At 37.5% G+C, this 16,438-nt stretch overlaps 1 protein-coding gene across 1 annotated transcript; it reads left to right on the top strand.

The window, feature by feature from the left end:
* Nucleotides 1-6,829: 6,829 nt before the first annotated feature.
* On the top strand, nucleotides 6,830-12,954 carry LOC583818 (ATP synthase F(0) complex subunit C2, mitochondrial). Its single transcript, XM_011667624.2, has 5 exons — nucleotides 6,830-6,922; nucleotides 7,130-7,220; nucleotides 9,694-9,758; nucleotides 10,506-10,593; nucleotides 12,019-12,954. The coding sequence occupies exons 1-5, from the start codon at nucleotides 6,888-6,890 to the stop codon at nucleotides 12,283-12,285; spliced, it is 546 nt and encodes a 181-aa protein (XP_011665926.2). The 5' UTR covers nucleotides 6,830-6,887; the 3' UTR covers nucleotides 12,286-12,954.
* The last annotated feature ends 3,484 nt before the right edge of the window (nucleotides 12,955-16,438 follow it).

The raw sequence follows: 16,438 nt of genomic DNA, 5'->3' as shown, positions 1-16,438 counted from the left end.
AGAATGTCTTATAGATTTCATAGCCATTGTTGTTTTAGGATTACATAAATGGTATTTATTTGATTGTCTGGTTGGGTATGTATGAATATTTCTATTCAAACAAAACATTGGTGGGAAGTGGGAAGGTAGGGAATCATTATGTAGACGGAACATGAACAGTGCTTTTTGTAAAAAGTTAATATCAGTTACTTTCAGAGTTTTTAACCTCGCGAATAGGGGATCAGTGTGATCGCGATATCCAGCATTGGTACACACACGAATCGCTTTCTTTTGTAAAAGTAGCATTTTATCAGTATATACTTTTGAGTCTGCCCACAGTATATTGCAATAAGACATGTAAGGAAGAATCAAGGAATTGTATAGCATATATAGAATATTCAAAGGCACATAATGTTTTAACTTATACAGTAAACCAACAGTGCGTGACACTCTCTTTGAAACGTAATGTACATGATCACTCCATTTCAGATTTTCATTGATGATAGTTCCAAGAAATTTAGTATTTTCTTTTTTCTCCAAATATTCACCATCCAAGACTATTTCAGGTATAGGTTTATCAGTTGCATTTTTCCTGCTTTGAAAATGAATATAATTAGTTTTTTTCAGATTCAGAGACAATTTGTTGCTCCTAAACCACAAAGACAGCTTAGGTAGCTCGGTGTTCAGAATTCTCTGAAGTGATCGAAAATCGGAATTGGAGCAAAACACATTAGTATCATCAGCAAATATAATATATTGTAATGATGTAGTTGAGTTCGAGATATCATTAACATACAGTAGAAACAATAAAGGACCGAGTATCGATCCTTGTGGGACTAGTATAGGTGCTCCAGCTCTATCATATGCAGCTAGTACTTAGGAGCTAGCCATGTAGTTTTTCGTATGGTGCCAAGTATAGTGCGTCTCAATCCAACCCTGGTACTTAGCTGTTGTGTTTAGTTTTTAGCGCCGGTTTTATTCCGTGCAGGGGAAATATTCCGATCACATTTATACCACTAGGGTACGGTATAATACGTGAGAGTTGTTTTCCACGACACCAGCACGACACGCTTCTAGACTAAACAGAAAATTTCCTGTCTTCATAAGATAGCTAAAATTTCGAGGCACATTAAACACATGCCTTGATTGTGAATGATGAGATGTAAACACAACACTCTGCCGAAATTGAGAATGTATCGATTATTATGTAGGGGTATGATTATACCAAGGTCTATAAATTGTTTTGTTTTTAACAGACAGTACCCTTTTATTTAGTGCACCCCCACTTTGAAGGACGCTCCGCGGCGCCCCTGCAGAGAGAGAGAGAGAGAGAGAGAGAGAGAGAGAGAGACTGAGAGGAGGGGGGGGGAGGGGTATTGATAAGATTTTTTTAGGAGGGTTCACGCGAACCTCGGGGAAATTGCCGGTTTTTGTCGGAGATGTGAGTTAAAAATGACGGACTGGTTTGGCTCGAGGAAAAGGTTTACTCCCCCCCCCCCCCCGCCCTAAAAGGCCTAAGAAGGAATTGCATTGCATACTTCTGTAGGTGATGGGCGACCCTCATTCTTGAAATTGCCTTATAGGTTGATGTTTTTAAAGTCTGAGTCTTTCAAAGTGGGAAGGGCAATGGGGGGGGGGACACCTGCAAAGAATATGCACAAAACGTGGACAATGATTGTTGTACCTTCCCATAATGTAATTTCTACACTGTAAGGGCGAGCAAACAAAATTGGGATTTATAATTTTTCAAAAATAACAATAAACAAGATTGCATACTTCTGTAGGTGATGGACGACCCTCATTCTTGAAATTGCCTTATAGGTTGATGTTTTTAAAGTCTGAGTCTTTCAAAGTGGGAAGGGCAATGGGGGGGGGGGGACACCTGCAAAGAATATGCACAAAACGTGGACAAATTTGGACATTGTTGTACCTTCCCATAATGTAATTTCTACACTGTAAGGGCGAGCAAACAAAATTGGGATTTATAATTATTCAAAAATAACAATAAACAAGAAAAACAAATTGGGATTTAAATTTTTTCAGAAATAACAATAAAAAAAAATTTTAAATAAAAAAAATAGGGATTTATGACGGGTGACATTGTGACGGATCGAATCTTATACGATATTATATACCTCACTTAAGAAATCCAGCCATCTCGGCAAGCCTCGGGGAATATAGCACAATTCTAACCTTCCCTTGAGCGTAATAAAACAACTATTTCTCTCAAAGCAGTCATTAATACTATAATATAACCAAACCTGATGGTGGTCGCATGCCGGAATAAGAGCTTTAAGGTTACCTCGACATGGTCGATGCAAGATTGGGGAAGTTTAAAGGTACGTTGTCCCATTTGCAGCCTACATCAAATTCTGTAGAACTTTGCAGGAATTTTGAATAGGTCTGTGAAATTTAAACGTTATAATAGTGTTCTGGTATTCAAATTATGTGAGGAAACCTGTATACCTTCTAGACTTCACTGTCAAACAATATTGAGTGACTGCCTGCCAGACTTCTTTTTTTCTTTGGTAATAACATACAGAAAATGAGCTGAAAAGGATACATGAGCATTATTTTCATGGCCCTGGGAAGCGGGGGTGCTGGGGGTGCTGCAGCACCCCCGGAATTTTTCCAGGGGGGGGGGGGGGGCACAGCACCCCCTGCAAATTTTTTTGGTATGATATATTTACTGTATATCATTATATGCCTCGCTTACAAAATTATCACACAGCCGACAGCCAAAAATGAAGATTAAAAAGTACAAAATTATAACGTTTCTTTCACAAAATCATATTGACCCCTCGAAGCGTTTTTTTAATTTTTTTTTATATAATAATAAAAAATAAAAAATTGTGATAATTGGTGACCAAAAATGACAGACCTTACCCCACCCGTGTCCTCTTACCCCCCCCCCCCCCCCTGCTTATTCAACGGCTGGCTGAGTCATTGCGAAATTTATAGGACAAAAAAAAAAAAAATGTCCTAGTACTCCCCCCCCCCCCCCCCCCCCCCCGCTTTTTCAACGGCTGGCTGAGTCGTTGCAAAAATTTTGCAATATATATATCTCAGCGGCTCCGGTAAAAAAATCGTTCCCAGGACCCTGATTATTTTGTCTACATCAATAACCCACTTCTTGTATTTGGCCAAAATTAAACTGATTGAACCTTTGCGCAGCACAAAACGTACGACCATTTGGTTCAAGGGTCTAAAAAATCAGACTATTACTAAATGAATTGTAATCATAAAGAAAAAGTCAATTCGACAACTAATGCTCGTTATTTCCCCACTTAAAGACATTTTCAAGCCCTTTCGTTTAGAGGGAATTTCGAAATAATTACTATCTTTCAAATACCGTTGGAATTCAACCTTTTCATTTTTTGGCCTGCAAAGGGGACATTGTACCTTTAACACAATTTTTTGGAGGTCATATAGCTCGTGTATATTATGTAGGCCTCTTTTCATCATGACTGACATTTGGTATGTGCTTCTAAGGTGCATGGAACTTTAAAAACCTTATTACATTTGAAAAGTTGCACTTCTCAGGAGAGGAAAAGGGGAGGGGCACTTATCAAAGTAATTTGGGCACTAATCAGATTTGAATAGGGGAACTCATTGGCAAGGAAAAGAGGAATTTATCAGAGGATAACATGGACACTTATGAGAAGAGGGGATGGCACTCATTAGAAAGGATCCATAATTCGTTCAAAAATAATTGCATGTTTATTTCATGTTTCAATGTAATTTTTTGAAATATGTCTTCCATTGTTGACCTGTACATTGTTCTTTAAAACATGTAACCTGAATTTGATTTGCGTTACCTTTTTCAAATTAAAGTTGATATTGAAAAAAGGTGCACTTAAGTGCCTTATCAAAAAGGTTGTATTTTGTCAAAAGGGAAAAGGGCCACTTATTTGAACAGAAAAGGCTCATTTCTCACACTAAGGAAAGGCGGAGACAACATTTAAGAAAGGCTGAGAATGTGCAGCTATCAGAAGTATAAAAAACGGGGCACTTATCAGCGGGGTAAAGGGATACCTATATAGTGGGGAAAGTGCTCTTCTTAGAAAGAAATAAAGACAGTTATCGAGAATAAAAAGATGCTCTTATCAAAGATGCATAGGGTCACTTATCAAAAAGGAGAAAGGGCATTCATTATAAAAAGAATATGGGATTGGAAACGGTGCATTTTATGAGAAGGAAAAGGAAGGGCATTTCAGAAGGAAATAAAAATGGAAAAGTGGCACCTATACACAAACAAAATGGGGAGGGGCACTTTACGGAAGTAAAGAGGGACACTTTTCTCAGGTTCTTGAGAAAGTGGAGCGGCACTGTGCCCCCCCCCCCCCCTACTAGGAACGCCGCCTCTGCTTGTAACCAGGTTTGGGATAAGGGGATACAAGGGCACATGCCCCAGTTATAGGCGTTGTTCCATAATTATGTGGGCTAATCTAGATCCCAATACGCACCGCCAAAGTTTGATGACTATTTCTAATACCTTTGAATTTTTATTTATTTTTAAATCCTTTTTTCTCCTCCCCCCCCCATATATGGAATTAATTGTGAAAGTTGCCCCCCCCCCCCCCACGCCAATGATATTGGATCCGCCACTGAAATTGACTGACTCTTTCGATTCCCTACATAGTTTGAGAGTAGTCCCAATACCATCATCATAAGCAAGCCAACATTCGTCAAGGTGCAAGAAAAAATTTGGAAAATTAATCAGATCAACACTGATATCAACGAGCACCGCACAGACCTCTACGTGGTACACCGTCGCGTCGACACTAGTCTGTAAGCACAGACTCTAATTTGACATTTTATCAAAAAAATCTTTGAGCCTTGAGAGAAGCCTAGCCTAGCCCAGCTACCAATGGTTGTGTCAGGAGCAGCTATAGTACATGGCCTGTAGTAGTCTTATAGCGCAGACTCTCTTTTACGACTGACCGGGTTTGTGCCTGCAGACTACGTCGACACCGCACGTAACGCAGAAGAATATGTAGTCTCGTACCAGTCGTTTCTGCAAAGCTCATTTATTTCCACGAGGTATGGTGCAGTGTAAAAACTTGAAGGTCCAAAAGGTCACTCATTTCTACGTAGTCTAAATCAAGGCATTGTGATAAACCGGTCATCTTCATCTTCATTTACTGATCTCTATCAAAATTTATCTTCTTCTGTGTCGATATATAGTTCTCATTCAAGTTTTCTTTACATATTTAATAGTTACTTTTTTTCATATTTAGATTGTTGTAAGGAAAATAAAGAGTAGGTACTCGAGCTAGACTTAATACAACTTCAAGAAATATTGGCCTTTCCATAAACATGGGTAAAACGTAACCCCTCCCAGTTGTGCACCTTATATGGGCCTACTAGCTCCTTTGTTCATTTCCATGTTTAGAAAACTAAATTCCTCTTGCCAATTATGTGTTCCTTCCCCTTGAGAGGAATGAGAAGTGTAGGGTTGGTCATTTAGTCAGAGAAGTCACCAGGCCATTTTATATAGGGGCGGGGGTGGGGCAGGGGCGGATCCAGCCGGAGGCAGGGGAGGGGGCCAAAGAGGGGGCCCAATTTGTAAGAAAATATTTAGCGGCGAAACAGCCAGCCATTGAATAAGCGGGGGGCTTAAGTAGCACCTTTTTTTTTTTTTTTTGCTCCCGAAAATTTGAAAAATCGCACCACGCCCCCCCTCCTTCTTGAGCGCCAGGGGAGGGGGCCCATCTAAAAAAAAAAGGTAAAATTAATGTTTTTTTACCTGTTTTTCCCCCCAGGGGATTACCCCCTGGATCCGCCACTTTTTTTTGGGGGGGGGGGCAATATGCCGAAAACTTAGCATGACATTTTCAAATTTGCCAACAAGGAAAATAACGGTTGTCGTGTTTTTAAATTTGCTGACAGATTTTCACATGTTCACATGCCTAACACACAACAACAAAAATATATAAGCCTAATGTAAAAATTAGATCAGTTGGTTACTCATTAAATCGACAACAGGCTAGTTGTTTTGTATTTTCTAACTACAGATAAAGTACATTGTTTAAAAAATCTGGAAAAAATATATACAAATATTAGCAAAATAATTGAATACCTATAACAATTTTTTTTAAATTACATGTAGCGCTTATAAACAAACGACGATGTCTCTAAATAATAATAATACATGTAATAACATATGATATTTTTGGTCGAATTTGTGAAGAAATTTGTCCCCTGGGGAGTCGCCCATTCCCACTCCCCTACAGTCTACACCCCACCTCAAACCCGACAAGCATGAGGCGTAAAAACAAGATGTTGTATTGCCCTTTGCGACCGACCCAAATATTTTGAAATCTATGGTCCACTTTTTTAAAAAGTTTTCCTTTTTTTTACCGATTTTTAGAAAAAAATGTTTAATGAAAACAGAATATTCAAAACTGAGAAATATCAGTCCAAAGAGGCCAAGAGGGAGAAAAATAAATACAAAAATATTGCATTATAAACAGAGAAATATCAGCCCAAAGAGGGAGAAAAGAAAGGGGGAAAAGGTTTTTTTTTTTTTATAAACCTACCGACCGACCCATGTTTTGGCACGTAAAGGGCAATACAATATCTTTTTTTTAGGCCTGATGATGTCACCCTTTGAGTTGGTGATGATTTTTTTTTCCTCATTTCTACAAAATATTTGTTTATAATTACTGTACATGTTTTAGCAAAAACTGCACCTAAAATTCCTGATGATTTATTTAATTTAATCTTAATTATTGTTTACATACATGTGTATATTTTTTTTTCTTCAGAAAAACATTGTCCCCCATCTTTTACGAAATCCTGGATCCGCTTATGATCGCATTTATTTTTACAATATATTTATCAAAGTCTTGAATCGAAGCTAACTACCACCACTATCGAAATTTCTCGGGCAAAAGGTCGTGCGCATGCGTAGCAATTCAGGAACGCCGGTACCCCTCAGGTAAGAATTCTTTAGCCCGTCATTATCGACCAAAATCTTTGGAATCGTACTTCCATTTCTCTTTTTGAACAATTCAAAGCGTACTTACAATTACATTCAAATCAACTTGTTTGGTATTTGTGCTGCCGAAAGTGTAATTTCGTCGTTATTTGAGTGCAGTCACTTGTGTGTTACTTTGATTTTCGCATTTTCTTATTAACTCCACAGTTTTTTTCAAGTTCTTGGCCTGTCTGCCGACCAAAAATCATCCAAAATGAACAGCTGTGCAAAGATCTGCTCTTCTGCTTCACAAGCTCTGGTTTGTACCTCACTTTTTATTTTATTTTTTACTTCTTATGGACCGGTTATTCTTAGTTTCAACTCGCAGTGCAATGCTTAGATTTGTCGCGTCGGCCATTACTTGACCGGCTAAATGCCTACCTTCGCATGTATATTGTGCAGTGAGTGTAGGCGTACTGTACTAGTTGGCCCTGGCCTGGCGAGTCATACCGAGTCTAACTTAGAACTATTCAATTCAATTCTATTTATTTTCCACCTTTAAACAAGAACAAATATATCGTAATATTGCCACCCACTCTTGTTTCTAATAGTAATAGGGTCTATTCTTGGTAATTCTACAATTTCCTCCCAAATTAGTCGAAATTTCCAGAAGAAAACCAAAAAAAATGCTCTGAATTTGACTTTACAAAATACTTTTTTAGGTCTACTAAAAATTATCAAAAATATCTTCTTGAATTGATGCAGAATAACTAGGTCTAGTCCAAGGTCAACAGTGAAGCTCATTTAGTCCAATTTTTAACGCTTTGTCAGGTTAATGCAATCCTTTTTCCAACCTTGTGTAGACACGTAGCGTAGATGTACGTACGTACGGCCAAAAGGCAAAAGGGAGGTATCGCGAGGCTTCTGGCTGTCGTACGTTCGTACACGGTTAGATCTCGATTTAGAGGAAGGATCGCATTGACTTGTCCCGAAAAAACGCCCAATATTTGACTAAATGAGCTTCAATTTGAATTTAATCGTGGACTAATTACTGCATCAAGCAGGTATTTTCGATAATTTGTTGTATCTTTTTTAGTCATTTTAGTACTTTGGGTCTTTTTAAAATTTATTAAACTTAATAATAAAAAGTTTTTATTAAATCAAAGGCGAAATGGCATCAACTTGATGTACCTTGACTTTCAAGCACATCTTTTACTTGGGCTTTTGCTTTGAAAATTCTCGAACTTGTCCCTTTTGAGGATTTGATGAAGAATCAAAACTTTTTGATAGAGTGATTGTTTAAAAACAGACGTGCAAATGTGCTCCAAACAAGTCCAAAGAAAACCCCAGTTCACATTCCTCCAAGTTGCATTAATTACATCATACATGTTTGCATTTTTGTTTGTGGACCACGTCTGACAACCTTGTAAGTTGTAACCGAACTCTGGAATGAAAGACCAAATGGAGCTACCCAAAAAAAATCTGTTATGTTAAGAGGCAGTTTCCCAAATGTGTCGACTGAAAAAAAATTGTTTCATTAATATATCTAGCGGACAGGATTGAGAAATTTTATCTTCTGAAAAGATATAGTAATAAATTTAGTAAGTTTCAGTACAGAAGAACTGTGAAAATTGTCCAATAGGTTTTTAAGCACATGAGAGTTGCAAATTTTTGGTTGATGGATTACAAATTTAAAAACCAACAGATCATTGTGTAACTTTCTTTCATCAGATTGAATTTTTTTTAAATGTCATATTCTTGACTAGAAGTCATTTTTAGCATTATGAATGCATGTATGGGTGTGTATTTAAGGGGGGGGGGGCTTATTTTTTAAAAATGATATATCCAGGGCCCCATCTTATAAATAGTTCGATATTTACACAGGCATGGATATTGACTATTAGTATTAAGATGCTATTTCTTATAGTTTTTTTAACAATGTGATACTAGTACTTCAAACCAAGGTATACCAATTTATCAATTACCATGAAAATTTGCCCACAACACTGCATTAGAAAAGTATTAGCCTTCAAATATTGTGTAGCTTATGGTCCACCTCAAACTTGTGAGGAGGGGTTAACCTAAGACTATCAGACATGAAAGAGGAAAGAAAGATTTTGAAGATTATGCCCACAAAAAAACATGAAGTACATGTAATTACAGTGGCAATCAGTGATGTTTTTAACATCAAGGTCTGAAAAGATGTAACCTAAATCAAGAAATTTGCAGATTCTGAACAATTCTTTTTAAACTTGTGATGTGGGTTAGGGTAGAAGTGTGCAAAAAAAGGTATCTGTTACCCCCCCCCCCCCCCTCCCCCTCCCTCCCCCCCTCCCCCTCCCCTCCCCCTCCCTCCCCCTCCCTCCCCCTCCCTCCCCAGAAAAAAGCATTGGAATACAGGTAACAAAGGTTTGCAATCAGTTGCAAAATGATAATGGCCAATCAAGATCATTATTGAATGCACATTATTGTTCAAAAGGCTGGACCATTAACCAATCAAAATCTTAGTTTTAAATATGCAATATGGCAGACCACTTTGTTATAATGGGGACCCTGATTATTTGCCCTCCAAAACAAGACCTCAAGCGTCCTCTGACTGTCTTCAGCCAGGTGCTGGAGCATGTGAGAATGTGTTTCAGCAGGCAGTGACAGGGCACTCTTCATTGATTGATTGATAATAGTAACTCATATAACATATTGTTCCCCATATCCTGTTAATTCATTGTTATGTTGTTGTACATGTATGTGTGCTCTTTTTTTGTAAGCTTTATTTTTACTTTATTCACTTTCAGATTGCAAGGAATTCAAGAGCAATTGCCAGACCCCTCTGTGCAGCAACTAGCAATACAGATGTCAGGTAATTTATTTTCTAATTTTGTCACAATGTTACTTGAGAATAGGAGAGAAAAAAATTACAGAATGTCAACTTTGACCCATTTTGAGTATTGTGCTTTCTATGTTAAAACATTTTATAAATCAATTTATTAATTTATACTTGATGACCGGTACATGCAAATGAGTACATGTATTATTTAAGTCTTGTAGTAGACGTGTTGGCTGATGCAAATCATGCAATTATGTCACTGGATGTCCAGGTATTTCCAAATTATTAATTTATACTGGATGAGTACATGCAAATGAGCACATGTATTATTTAAGTCTTGTAGTAGACTTGTTGGCTGATGCAAATCATGCAATTATTTCACTGGATGTCCAGGTATTTCCAATTATTAATGTATACTTGATGAGTACATGCAAATGAGTACATGTATTATTTAAGTCTTGTAGTAGACTTTTTGTTTGATGCAAATCATGCAATTATTTCACTGGATGTCCAGGTATTTCCAAATGCCTCTGTGACTTAAAAAAAAGTAATATAATTATACTTTGCTTGTATTTCAGTGTTTAAAAAAATAATGTTTGTATCCTTTATAGCATTTGGTTTTATAATAGTGATTTTCATACAGCAGTATTTTAATATATGTTTTTTACCTGAGGTCATTGGAGCTTTCGAGAGCTCATTCGCTCACCACACATGTGTTTTGTTTTGTTTTTTCTGTTGAATTGACCAATAAATTTGGACCACTATTATTTTGTTTTACAGTTCAAAGAGGACACTAGCCTCATACAGCAGCCTAGCAGGGCTTAGCAGTGCAATGAGTGTAAAGAGTCCAGAGACACTTGTTAGTCAAGTAAGTCTAACCAACATCAAGAATCATAATGAGGAGGAGCCATTTTTGTATAAAGTGAAATAGTCACTTGCCTTACCTTTTAAGTTTGCCTTAAAATCAATTTACATGTTATTAATATTTTTATATCACCAGTTTCTTACATGAAAAATATTTCCCTTTCTTTGACCAGAAAAAATAAAGTTTTTTTACAGATATTTAGCATGCCCTGTATTTTTTTAGTGGTCGCATATATGACCGCCTCAATTTTCGCCGCGAAACGAAAATAATGAGGGAATTTTTGTTGTGATCCCCCCTAATCTCCATAAAAAAATTGAGCCCCTGTAAAACAATTTAAAGGTAAAGACCAGTATTGGAAACGCCCCAGTTTCAAAAAATGAAATGGAAGCTCTCATTACCAATCATGTGAAAGAATATGTTTTGAATAATACATGATGATAAAAAATTTGCCGGGAAACCGCCTACTAATTCATATATTTGGTAAATTTGTTCTCTCATGGTCTGTGAGAGATATAGGGTAGTCCCATATACATCTTTCTGTGTATAGTGCTTGTAACTTTACAAAGAATGGGCCAAATTTCTTATCATTTTGATGATTCCAGAACCTTGCAGATGCTAGATGATCAACCTTTTTTGATCGATTCCACAACGTTTCTTTCACAATGCAATCGCATGACCATAACTGGTCTTTACCTTTAAGTAACTTGGTGGAAATCACTAAGTTACTGTTTGGAAAGCATGTTCAATGTGACTTCTATCTATTTAGAATATTGAGTTTGATATGTACCATTATAATTTAATAGGAATAATAACACTTGAAATATTGTGATAATCTTGTGATTTAGTTTGTAGGCTTTATGGAATCATTTACAACTTTGTCCTAATTATATTGGATATGTAACCCAGTGTTTCTCAGTCAAACCATTTGCATTTTCAAGAAAGCTTGTTATATTATTTTTTGGGTTATTTTTCAAGGTAACAAATCTTGTTTTTTAATTTCAAGAAATTACTTGGGAGTATCATAGTTTAATGAAGCTGCATGTTAAAACAACTCAAAAGAGACAAATGCAGTCTGTAAGAGATATGGTCTTTATGTACTTGTACAGGGATGGTTGCTTAAAAGCAAGTTACCAGCATGACAATCTTGTACCATGACAAACCCTTTGGCCCGAATTCACAAAGGAGGTTTGTTAACAAACCTTGGTTTTCGTACGTCATATGACGCGTTTTACGCGTTTTTTACAAACCTGGTTTGTAAAGAACAAAATGAGGTTTGAGCTCAAACCTTGGTCTGAGGTCAAACCTTGCTTTGTGAATTCGGGCCTTTATGTTTATCAAGCATTGATGGCTACAACTTGACTGTGGTCAATTGAACATTTTTAATTGCAGTATGTTAACCTCAAATATTTTCATTTCTCCTCATCCCAGATTGTGAGCCGTGGCTTCCAGACGTCTGTTCCACAACGTGATGTAGAAGCCGCAGCTAAGTTCATCGGCGCAGGTGCTGCCACCGTAGGACTCGCTGGCTCAGGAGCTGGTATCGGAACAGTTTTCGGAAGCTTGATCATCGGCTATGCCCGCAACCCATCACTCAAGCAACAGCTATTCACATACGCCATCCTTGGCTTTGCCCTCTCAGAAGCCATGGGTCTCTTCTGTCTTATGATGGCTTTCCTGATTCTCTTTGCATTGTGAGCAGCATTGTTCAATAGCTTTGTTGTACACAGTTCAGCCATGCCCATTTGTTTCATAAGTATATAAAATATTAGAGACCATATTGTGAATTACATTCTGCTTGATTGGTCTTCAAAGAGAGAGAGTTCTAGTGAATGTTCTGAAAAGAAATGATTGCGAGTTCTGTGTAAATTTTATAGCATTGGTTATTGACAAGACAAATTATATGATTTTCCCAAAATAACTGTTATGTTACCGAGGCATAGCCTTGTTGACCAATCAATGCACCGATGTCCTCCACATATTTAAATTAATACTTTCTGGACATGCAGTGCTTCATGACTGTTGACTGCATGGGCAGCAATTGTTCGAAAAACATCTTCAATGAATTGTGTTCTGTGCTGTCACATTTGTTACAGTTACTTTACATTGTTGTTTTGTAACATCAATCTTCACTCTTGTAGGGAAATGCTCAGTCAGGGAGGGGGGCTAGATGGCGTGCGATATTATATATGTATAGCCGATATATTTCCTGTATAATTCCCTTGGCACTCTACTGCGGTCCAAATACCTTGTGCGGTGTACAGTCTGTTGGTGCAGTACTGCCATTATCAGAAGACAGTTGCAAACTGATCTAAGAAATGTGGTCTCGGTTTATAAAGACGATTAAAGAGTGATTATAACTTGAAACATATTTGTTTGAATTGTTTTTTGTTCACAAATTAGCTTTTTGATCTCATTTCATATATAGTGTTAGACTTTTTTCATGATGCAAGGTGCTTCATTTATCATAGTGCTGGTGTAACACTGGTATTTGCTTTACACAGATACATTTTATATTAGATAGAAAAGTTCATTGAGAAAATCTGTCATTCTCAATTTATAATAGTGGTTATGGCAAGCAAGAGAATTTCCTTTAAAAACTTTCCATAAATGTGGTAGTACATTGGATGTTAACATTTTATGCCCTGGCTAACTAATGTTTGTCAAAAAAAATTTGCCCCCAGGTGCCATTGCAGATGCATTTCATTAATTCATTACATCCCCTTTAACGTCCAGACTGACCCCCATGGACTTCTGAGCATGCTAGCTCATGTATGGATACGGGGCTGTTGGACAAACTCTTATGTAGCAGTCTGCATCCTGTGGCCACTGATGTGAATGCGATGAGTGTATGGAATATGTTTGCTTGTTCGGTTAGACTGCTGCGTGAAGATTTGGAAGTGCCAAAGGAAAATTGAAGTTCATCTCGACATTACATGTTCATGTACACTTTTTGGACACAATTCTTGAATCCCCTTTACACTGTTACCCACTCCCAGAGGGCAAAATTATCCATTGTCTGGGTGCACAGTGCAACAGAAAAGTTGACGTTTAGGCACCTAGCACTATGAACATGACAGACAATGAAAGCGGACAAAATATACAGTTCCTCAGGTGAACAAAGGGACATCCCTTCACTGCTATTATGTAAAAATGTGTAGAACAGATGTCACATGCATATTCACCTGTTCTACACATTTTTACATAATAGCAGTGAAGGGATGTTCCTTTGTTTACCCGAGGAACTGTATATTTTGTCCGCTTTCATTGTCTGTCATGTTCATAGTGTAGAACAGTCAAATCTATTCACCCAACTGTTGTAACCCAAAACTTTGACCAATATGTTGGAAAGTGTGAATGCAGATTAGTTGAGATAATGAGATATTTTTCTTTTCTTTTCTCTTTCATTAGTAGACTCACATGTAAAAAGAAAGGAAAGAGAAATATAAACATCCCTGAAAGAGGCACATTTGAACTGAATGGAAAGCAGTAAGAGAATAGAGAGAGATGAGAGTGATTGTGATACTGATTGCATGGGAGAGGGGTATGTCTCATTGACCAATTATGAATGGGGGAGGGATCAATTGCATACAAACCTTGTAAAATGATGGTAAATCTATTAATCCTGGAACAGAAACACCTAATAACACTTAAGATTTTAATTTTGGCTGAACAACCATAATTTTAATAATCAATCAAATTCCTTTGTCAGCCTAACCAACTGTACAACATGCAAGTCTTACCCTCTTAATACATGTACATACAAACACCAACAACACATCAGCAAGAAATAGAAATGCAGAAGGAAGAATTGATGTTTGATATGCAGGTGCCTCACCAATTAATTTCTACACCCTGCATCCACAATCCATATAAGATGCTCTGTGAATTCATTAGTGCAGAGTATTTTCAGCAATATTGAGTTACAATGTTGGCCAATCCACCGTCTTTGCAAGGCTGATGGAACATGAGAACGGATCGATATGTTCGTGGGGTAATTGATTTCTAGGATATCGCAGAACAGACTACTAAATACCAAATACTTGAGATCCCCCCATCCCCTTCCTTCCATCTCCCACCTTTTCTCTGCCCCTCACCCTCTTTCTCTCTCTCTCTCTCTCTCCCTCTTTCCTCTCCTCTCAAACGTTCTTTCAATCCCTTATCAAATTAGACGTCTTTTCGATCTAAGTTAAGTTTTCATCCATGATTTTATTGTTTATCATTTATCAAAATTCGCATAATCCCAGAAATACATGTGTATTTACAAAGAAAATATAATTTATAATCACAACATATTACCATACGTAGTAATATAAAAAATCTTCCAGCTTCTGTTATACAGCTACATGTACATGTACATTATGTGCTAACATTTAGGAAGCACACTGATAAAGGCTAAATGATTGCTCCATGCATATAGATTTTTGTTATGTGTTCGAAATAATCTCTGCTGCCACAACTTTCATTTGCACACTCCCTAACATAGTATCTACTAGTAGAAAATACTATTAATTTCCATGTTGTCGACAGGAGTAATGAAAGAATTAAAGAATTGTCATTGTCTTCAGTGGGATGGGGGTATGATTTTGCCAGTGTATTGCAGCATTTCAATTCTCAAACTCACTTCAAGTGATCTATGTGATGGAGTTAATGCAATTGAGATTAGAATATACTTTTTTTGGTGGACAGTTGCTAAAATTGATTGTGATTTATCATTATTGATTTACCATTAGTGTTTACTAACACTTCCATTTTTTTTAAAATCCAAGTGGCGTAGCATGAGTAATTACAGTGAATATTAAGGGGGGGGGGGGGGCACCGGTCTTTTTGGAAAATGATTTGTGATTTTACAATGCTACTGATTAGGTAGGGGGTGCTGGAGGGGGTCTATGAATCTTCCTTTCTCCCTTCTTCCTCTCCATTCCTTTTCTTTCCGTTCTCTTCTCTCTTTATCGGTTTAAAATAAATTTATCGGTTTTTTCTTCACTTTTCGATTGGATGGGCACGTGCCCCTGTGCCCCCTGTAGCTACACCACTGGCGTGTATTCATAGGAACATATGTGTTCAATCTTAGATCAATGAAAGTAAAATTGTCGGTAGTCGGCCAAATGGATTATTTCATGTTTAAATGGGTAATTGGAAAGCTAACAGTTTAATTGAGATCTTGACTTGAAAACTCTGAACTTCAGAAGTGAAAAATCAAGACCGCGGATATAGATTTATTATGTTCTCAAAATTGAAAGAAGGCAGAAAACTTGAAATGAAATTACATAGATTGGGATTGATTTCACCGTTTTCTCGTATGTGCTCTTTACCATGACTAGGATTCATTTTCTTTATATAAATGGAGCCCAAAGCGGAATGAATTAGACTTTTACCTTTATCGTGCTCATGTGATAAAACAATTCGATCATCTTCTGACACACATTGAAACTTCTATGAATAATTAATGACATATACAGGACATTAATTCGTAAGATCGATAGAAAATGAGGTAATAAATGATTGAATAAATGTTTGTCTTAGCAGTTATACTTTTCACCGAAAAATGTTGATACATGTACACATTCATAGCCAGTGGCGGATCCAGGGGGGGGGGGGGGCCCGGGGGGGCCCGGCCCCCCCCCCCCCCTTGAGAAAAAAAATCATGTAAAATCACGTGATTTTTACCTTTTTGGGGGGTTGGGCCCCCCCCCCCCCTGGCGCTCAAGGGGGGGGGGGGGGTGCAAATTGAAATTTTTTTGAGGATCAAAAAAAAAAAAATGTGCTCACTACCCCCCCTTCCCTCTGACTCCCCACCACCTTTAATTTTACACCGGCAAATCAGCCTGTGTATCAACAGAGCGTGCTC

Source organism: Strongylocentrotus purpuratus, unplaced genomic scaffold (genome assembly GCF_000002235.5).
Source record: "Strongylocentrotus purpuratus isolate Spur 01 unplaced genomic scaffold, Spur_5.0 spur5_scaffold_6, whole genome shotgun sequence".
Lineage (NCBI taxonomy): Eukaryota > Metazoa > Echinodermata > Echinoidea > Camarodonta > Strongylocentrotidae > Strongylocentrotus > Strongylocentrotus purpuratus.
This window is presented reverse-complemented; position numbering and strand designations above follow the sequence as displayed.

Excerpts from the sequence above, each read along its gene's own strand:
- LOC583818 (XM_011667624.2), top strand. The coding sequence starts at position 6,888 with ATGCGTAGCAATTCAGGAACGCCGGTACCCCTCAG. Across the intron at positions 9,759-10,505 it reads ACTAGCAATACAGATGTCAG|TTCAAAGAGGACACTAGCCT; the intron begins GTAATTTATTTT and ends TTTGTTTTACAG. Across the intron at positions 10,594-12,018 it reads CAGAGACACTTGTTAGTCAA|ATTGTGAGCCGTGGCTTCCA; the intron begins GTAAGTCTAACC and ends TCCTCATCCCAG.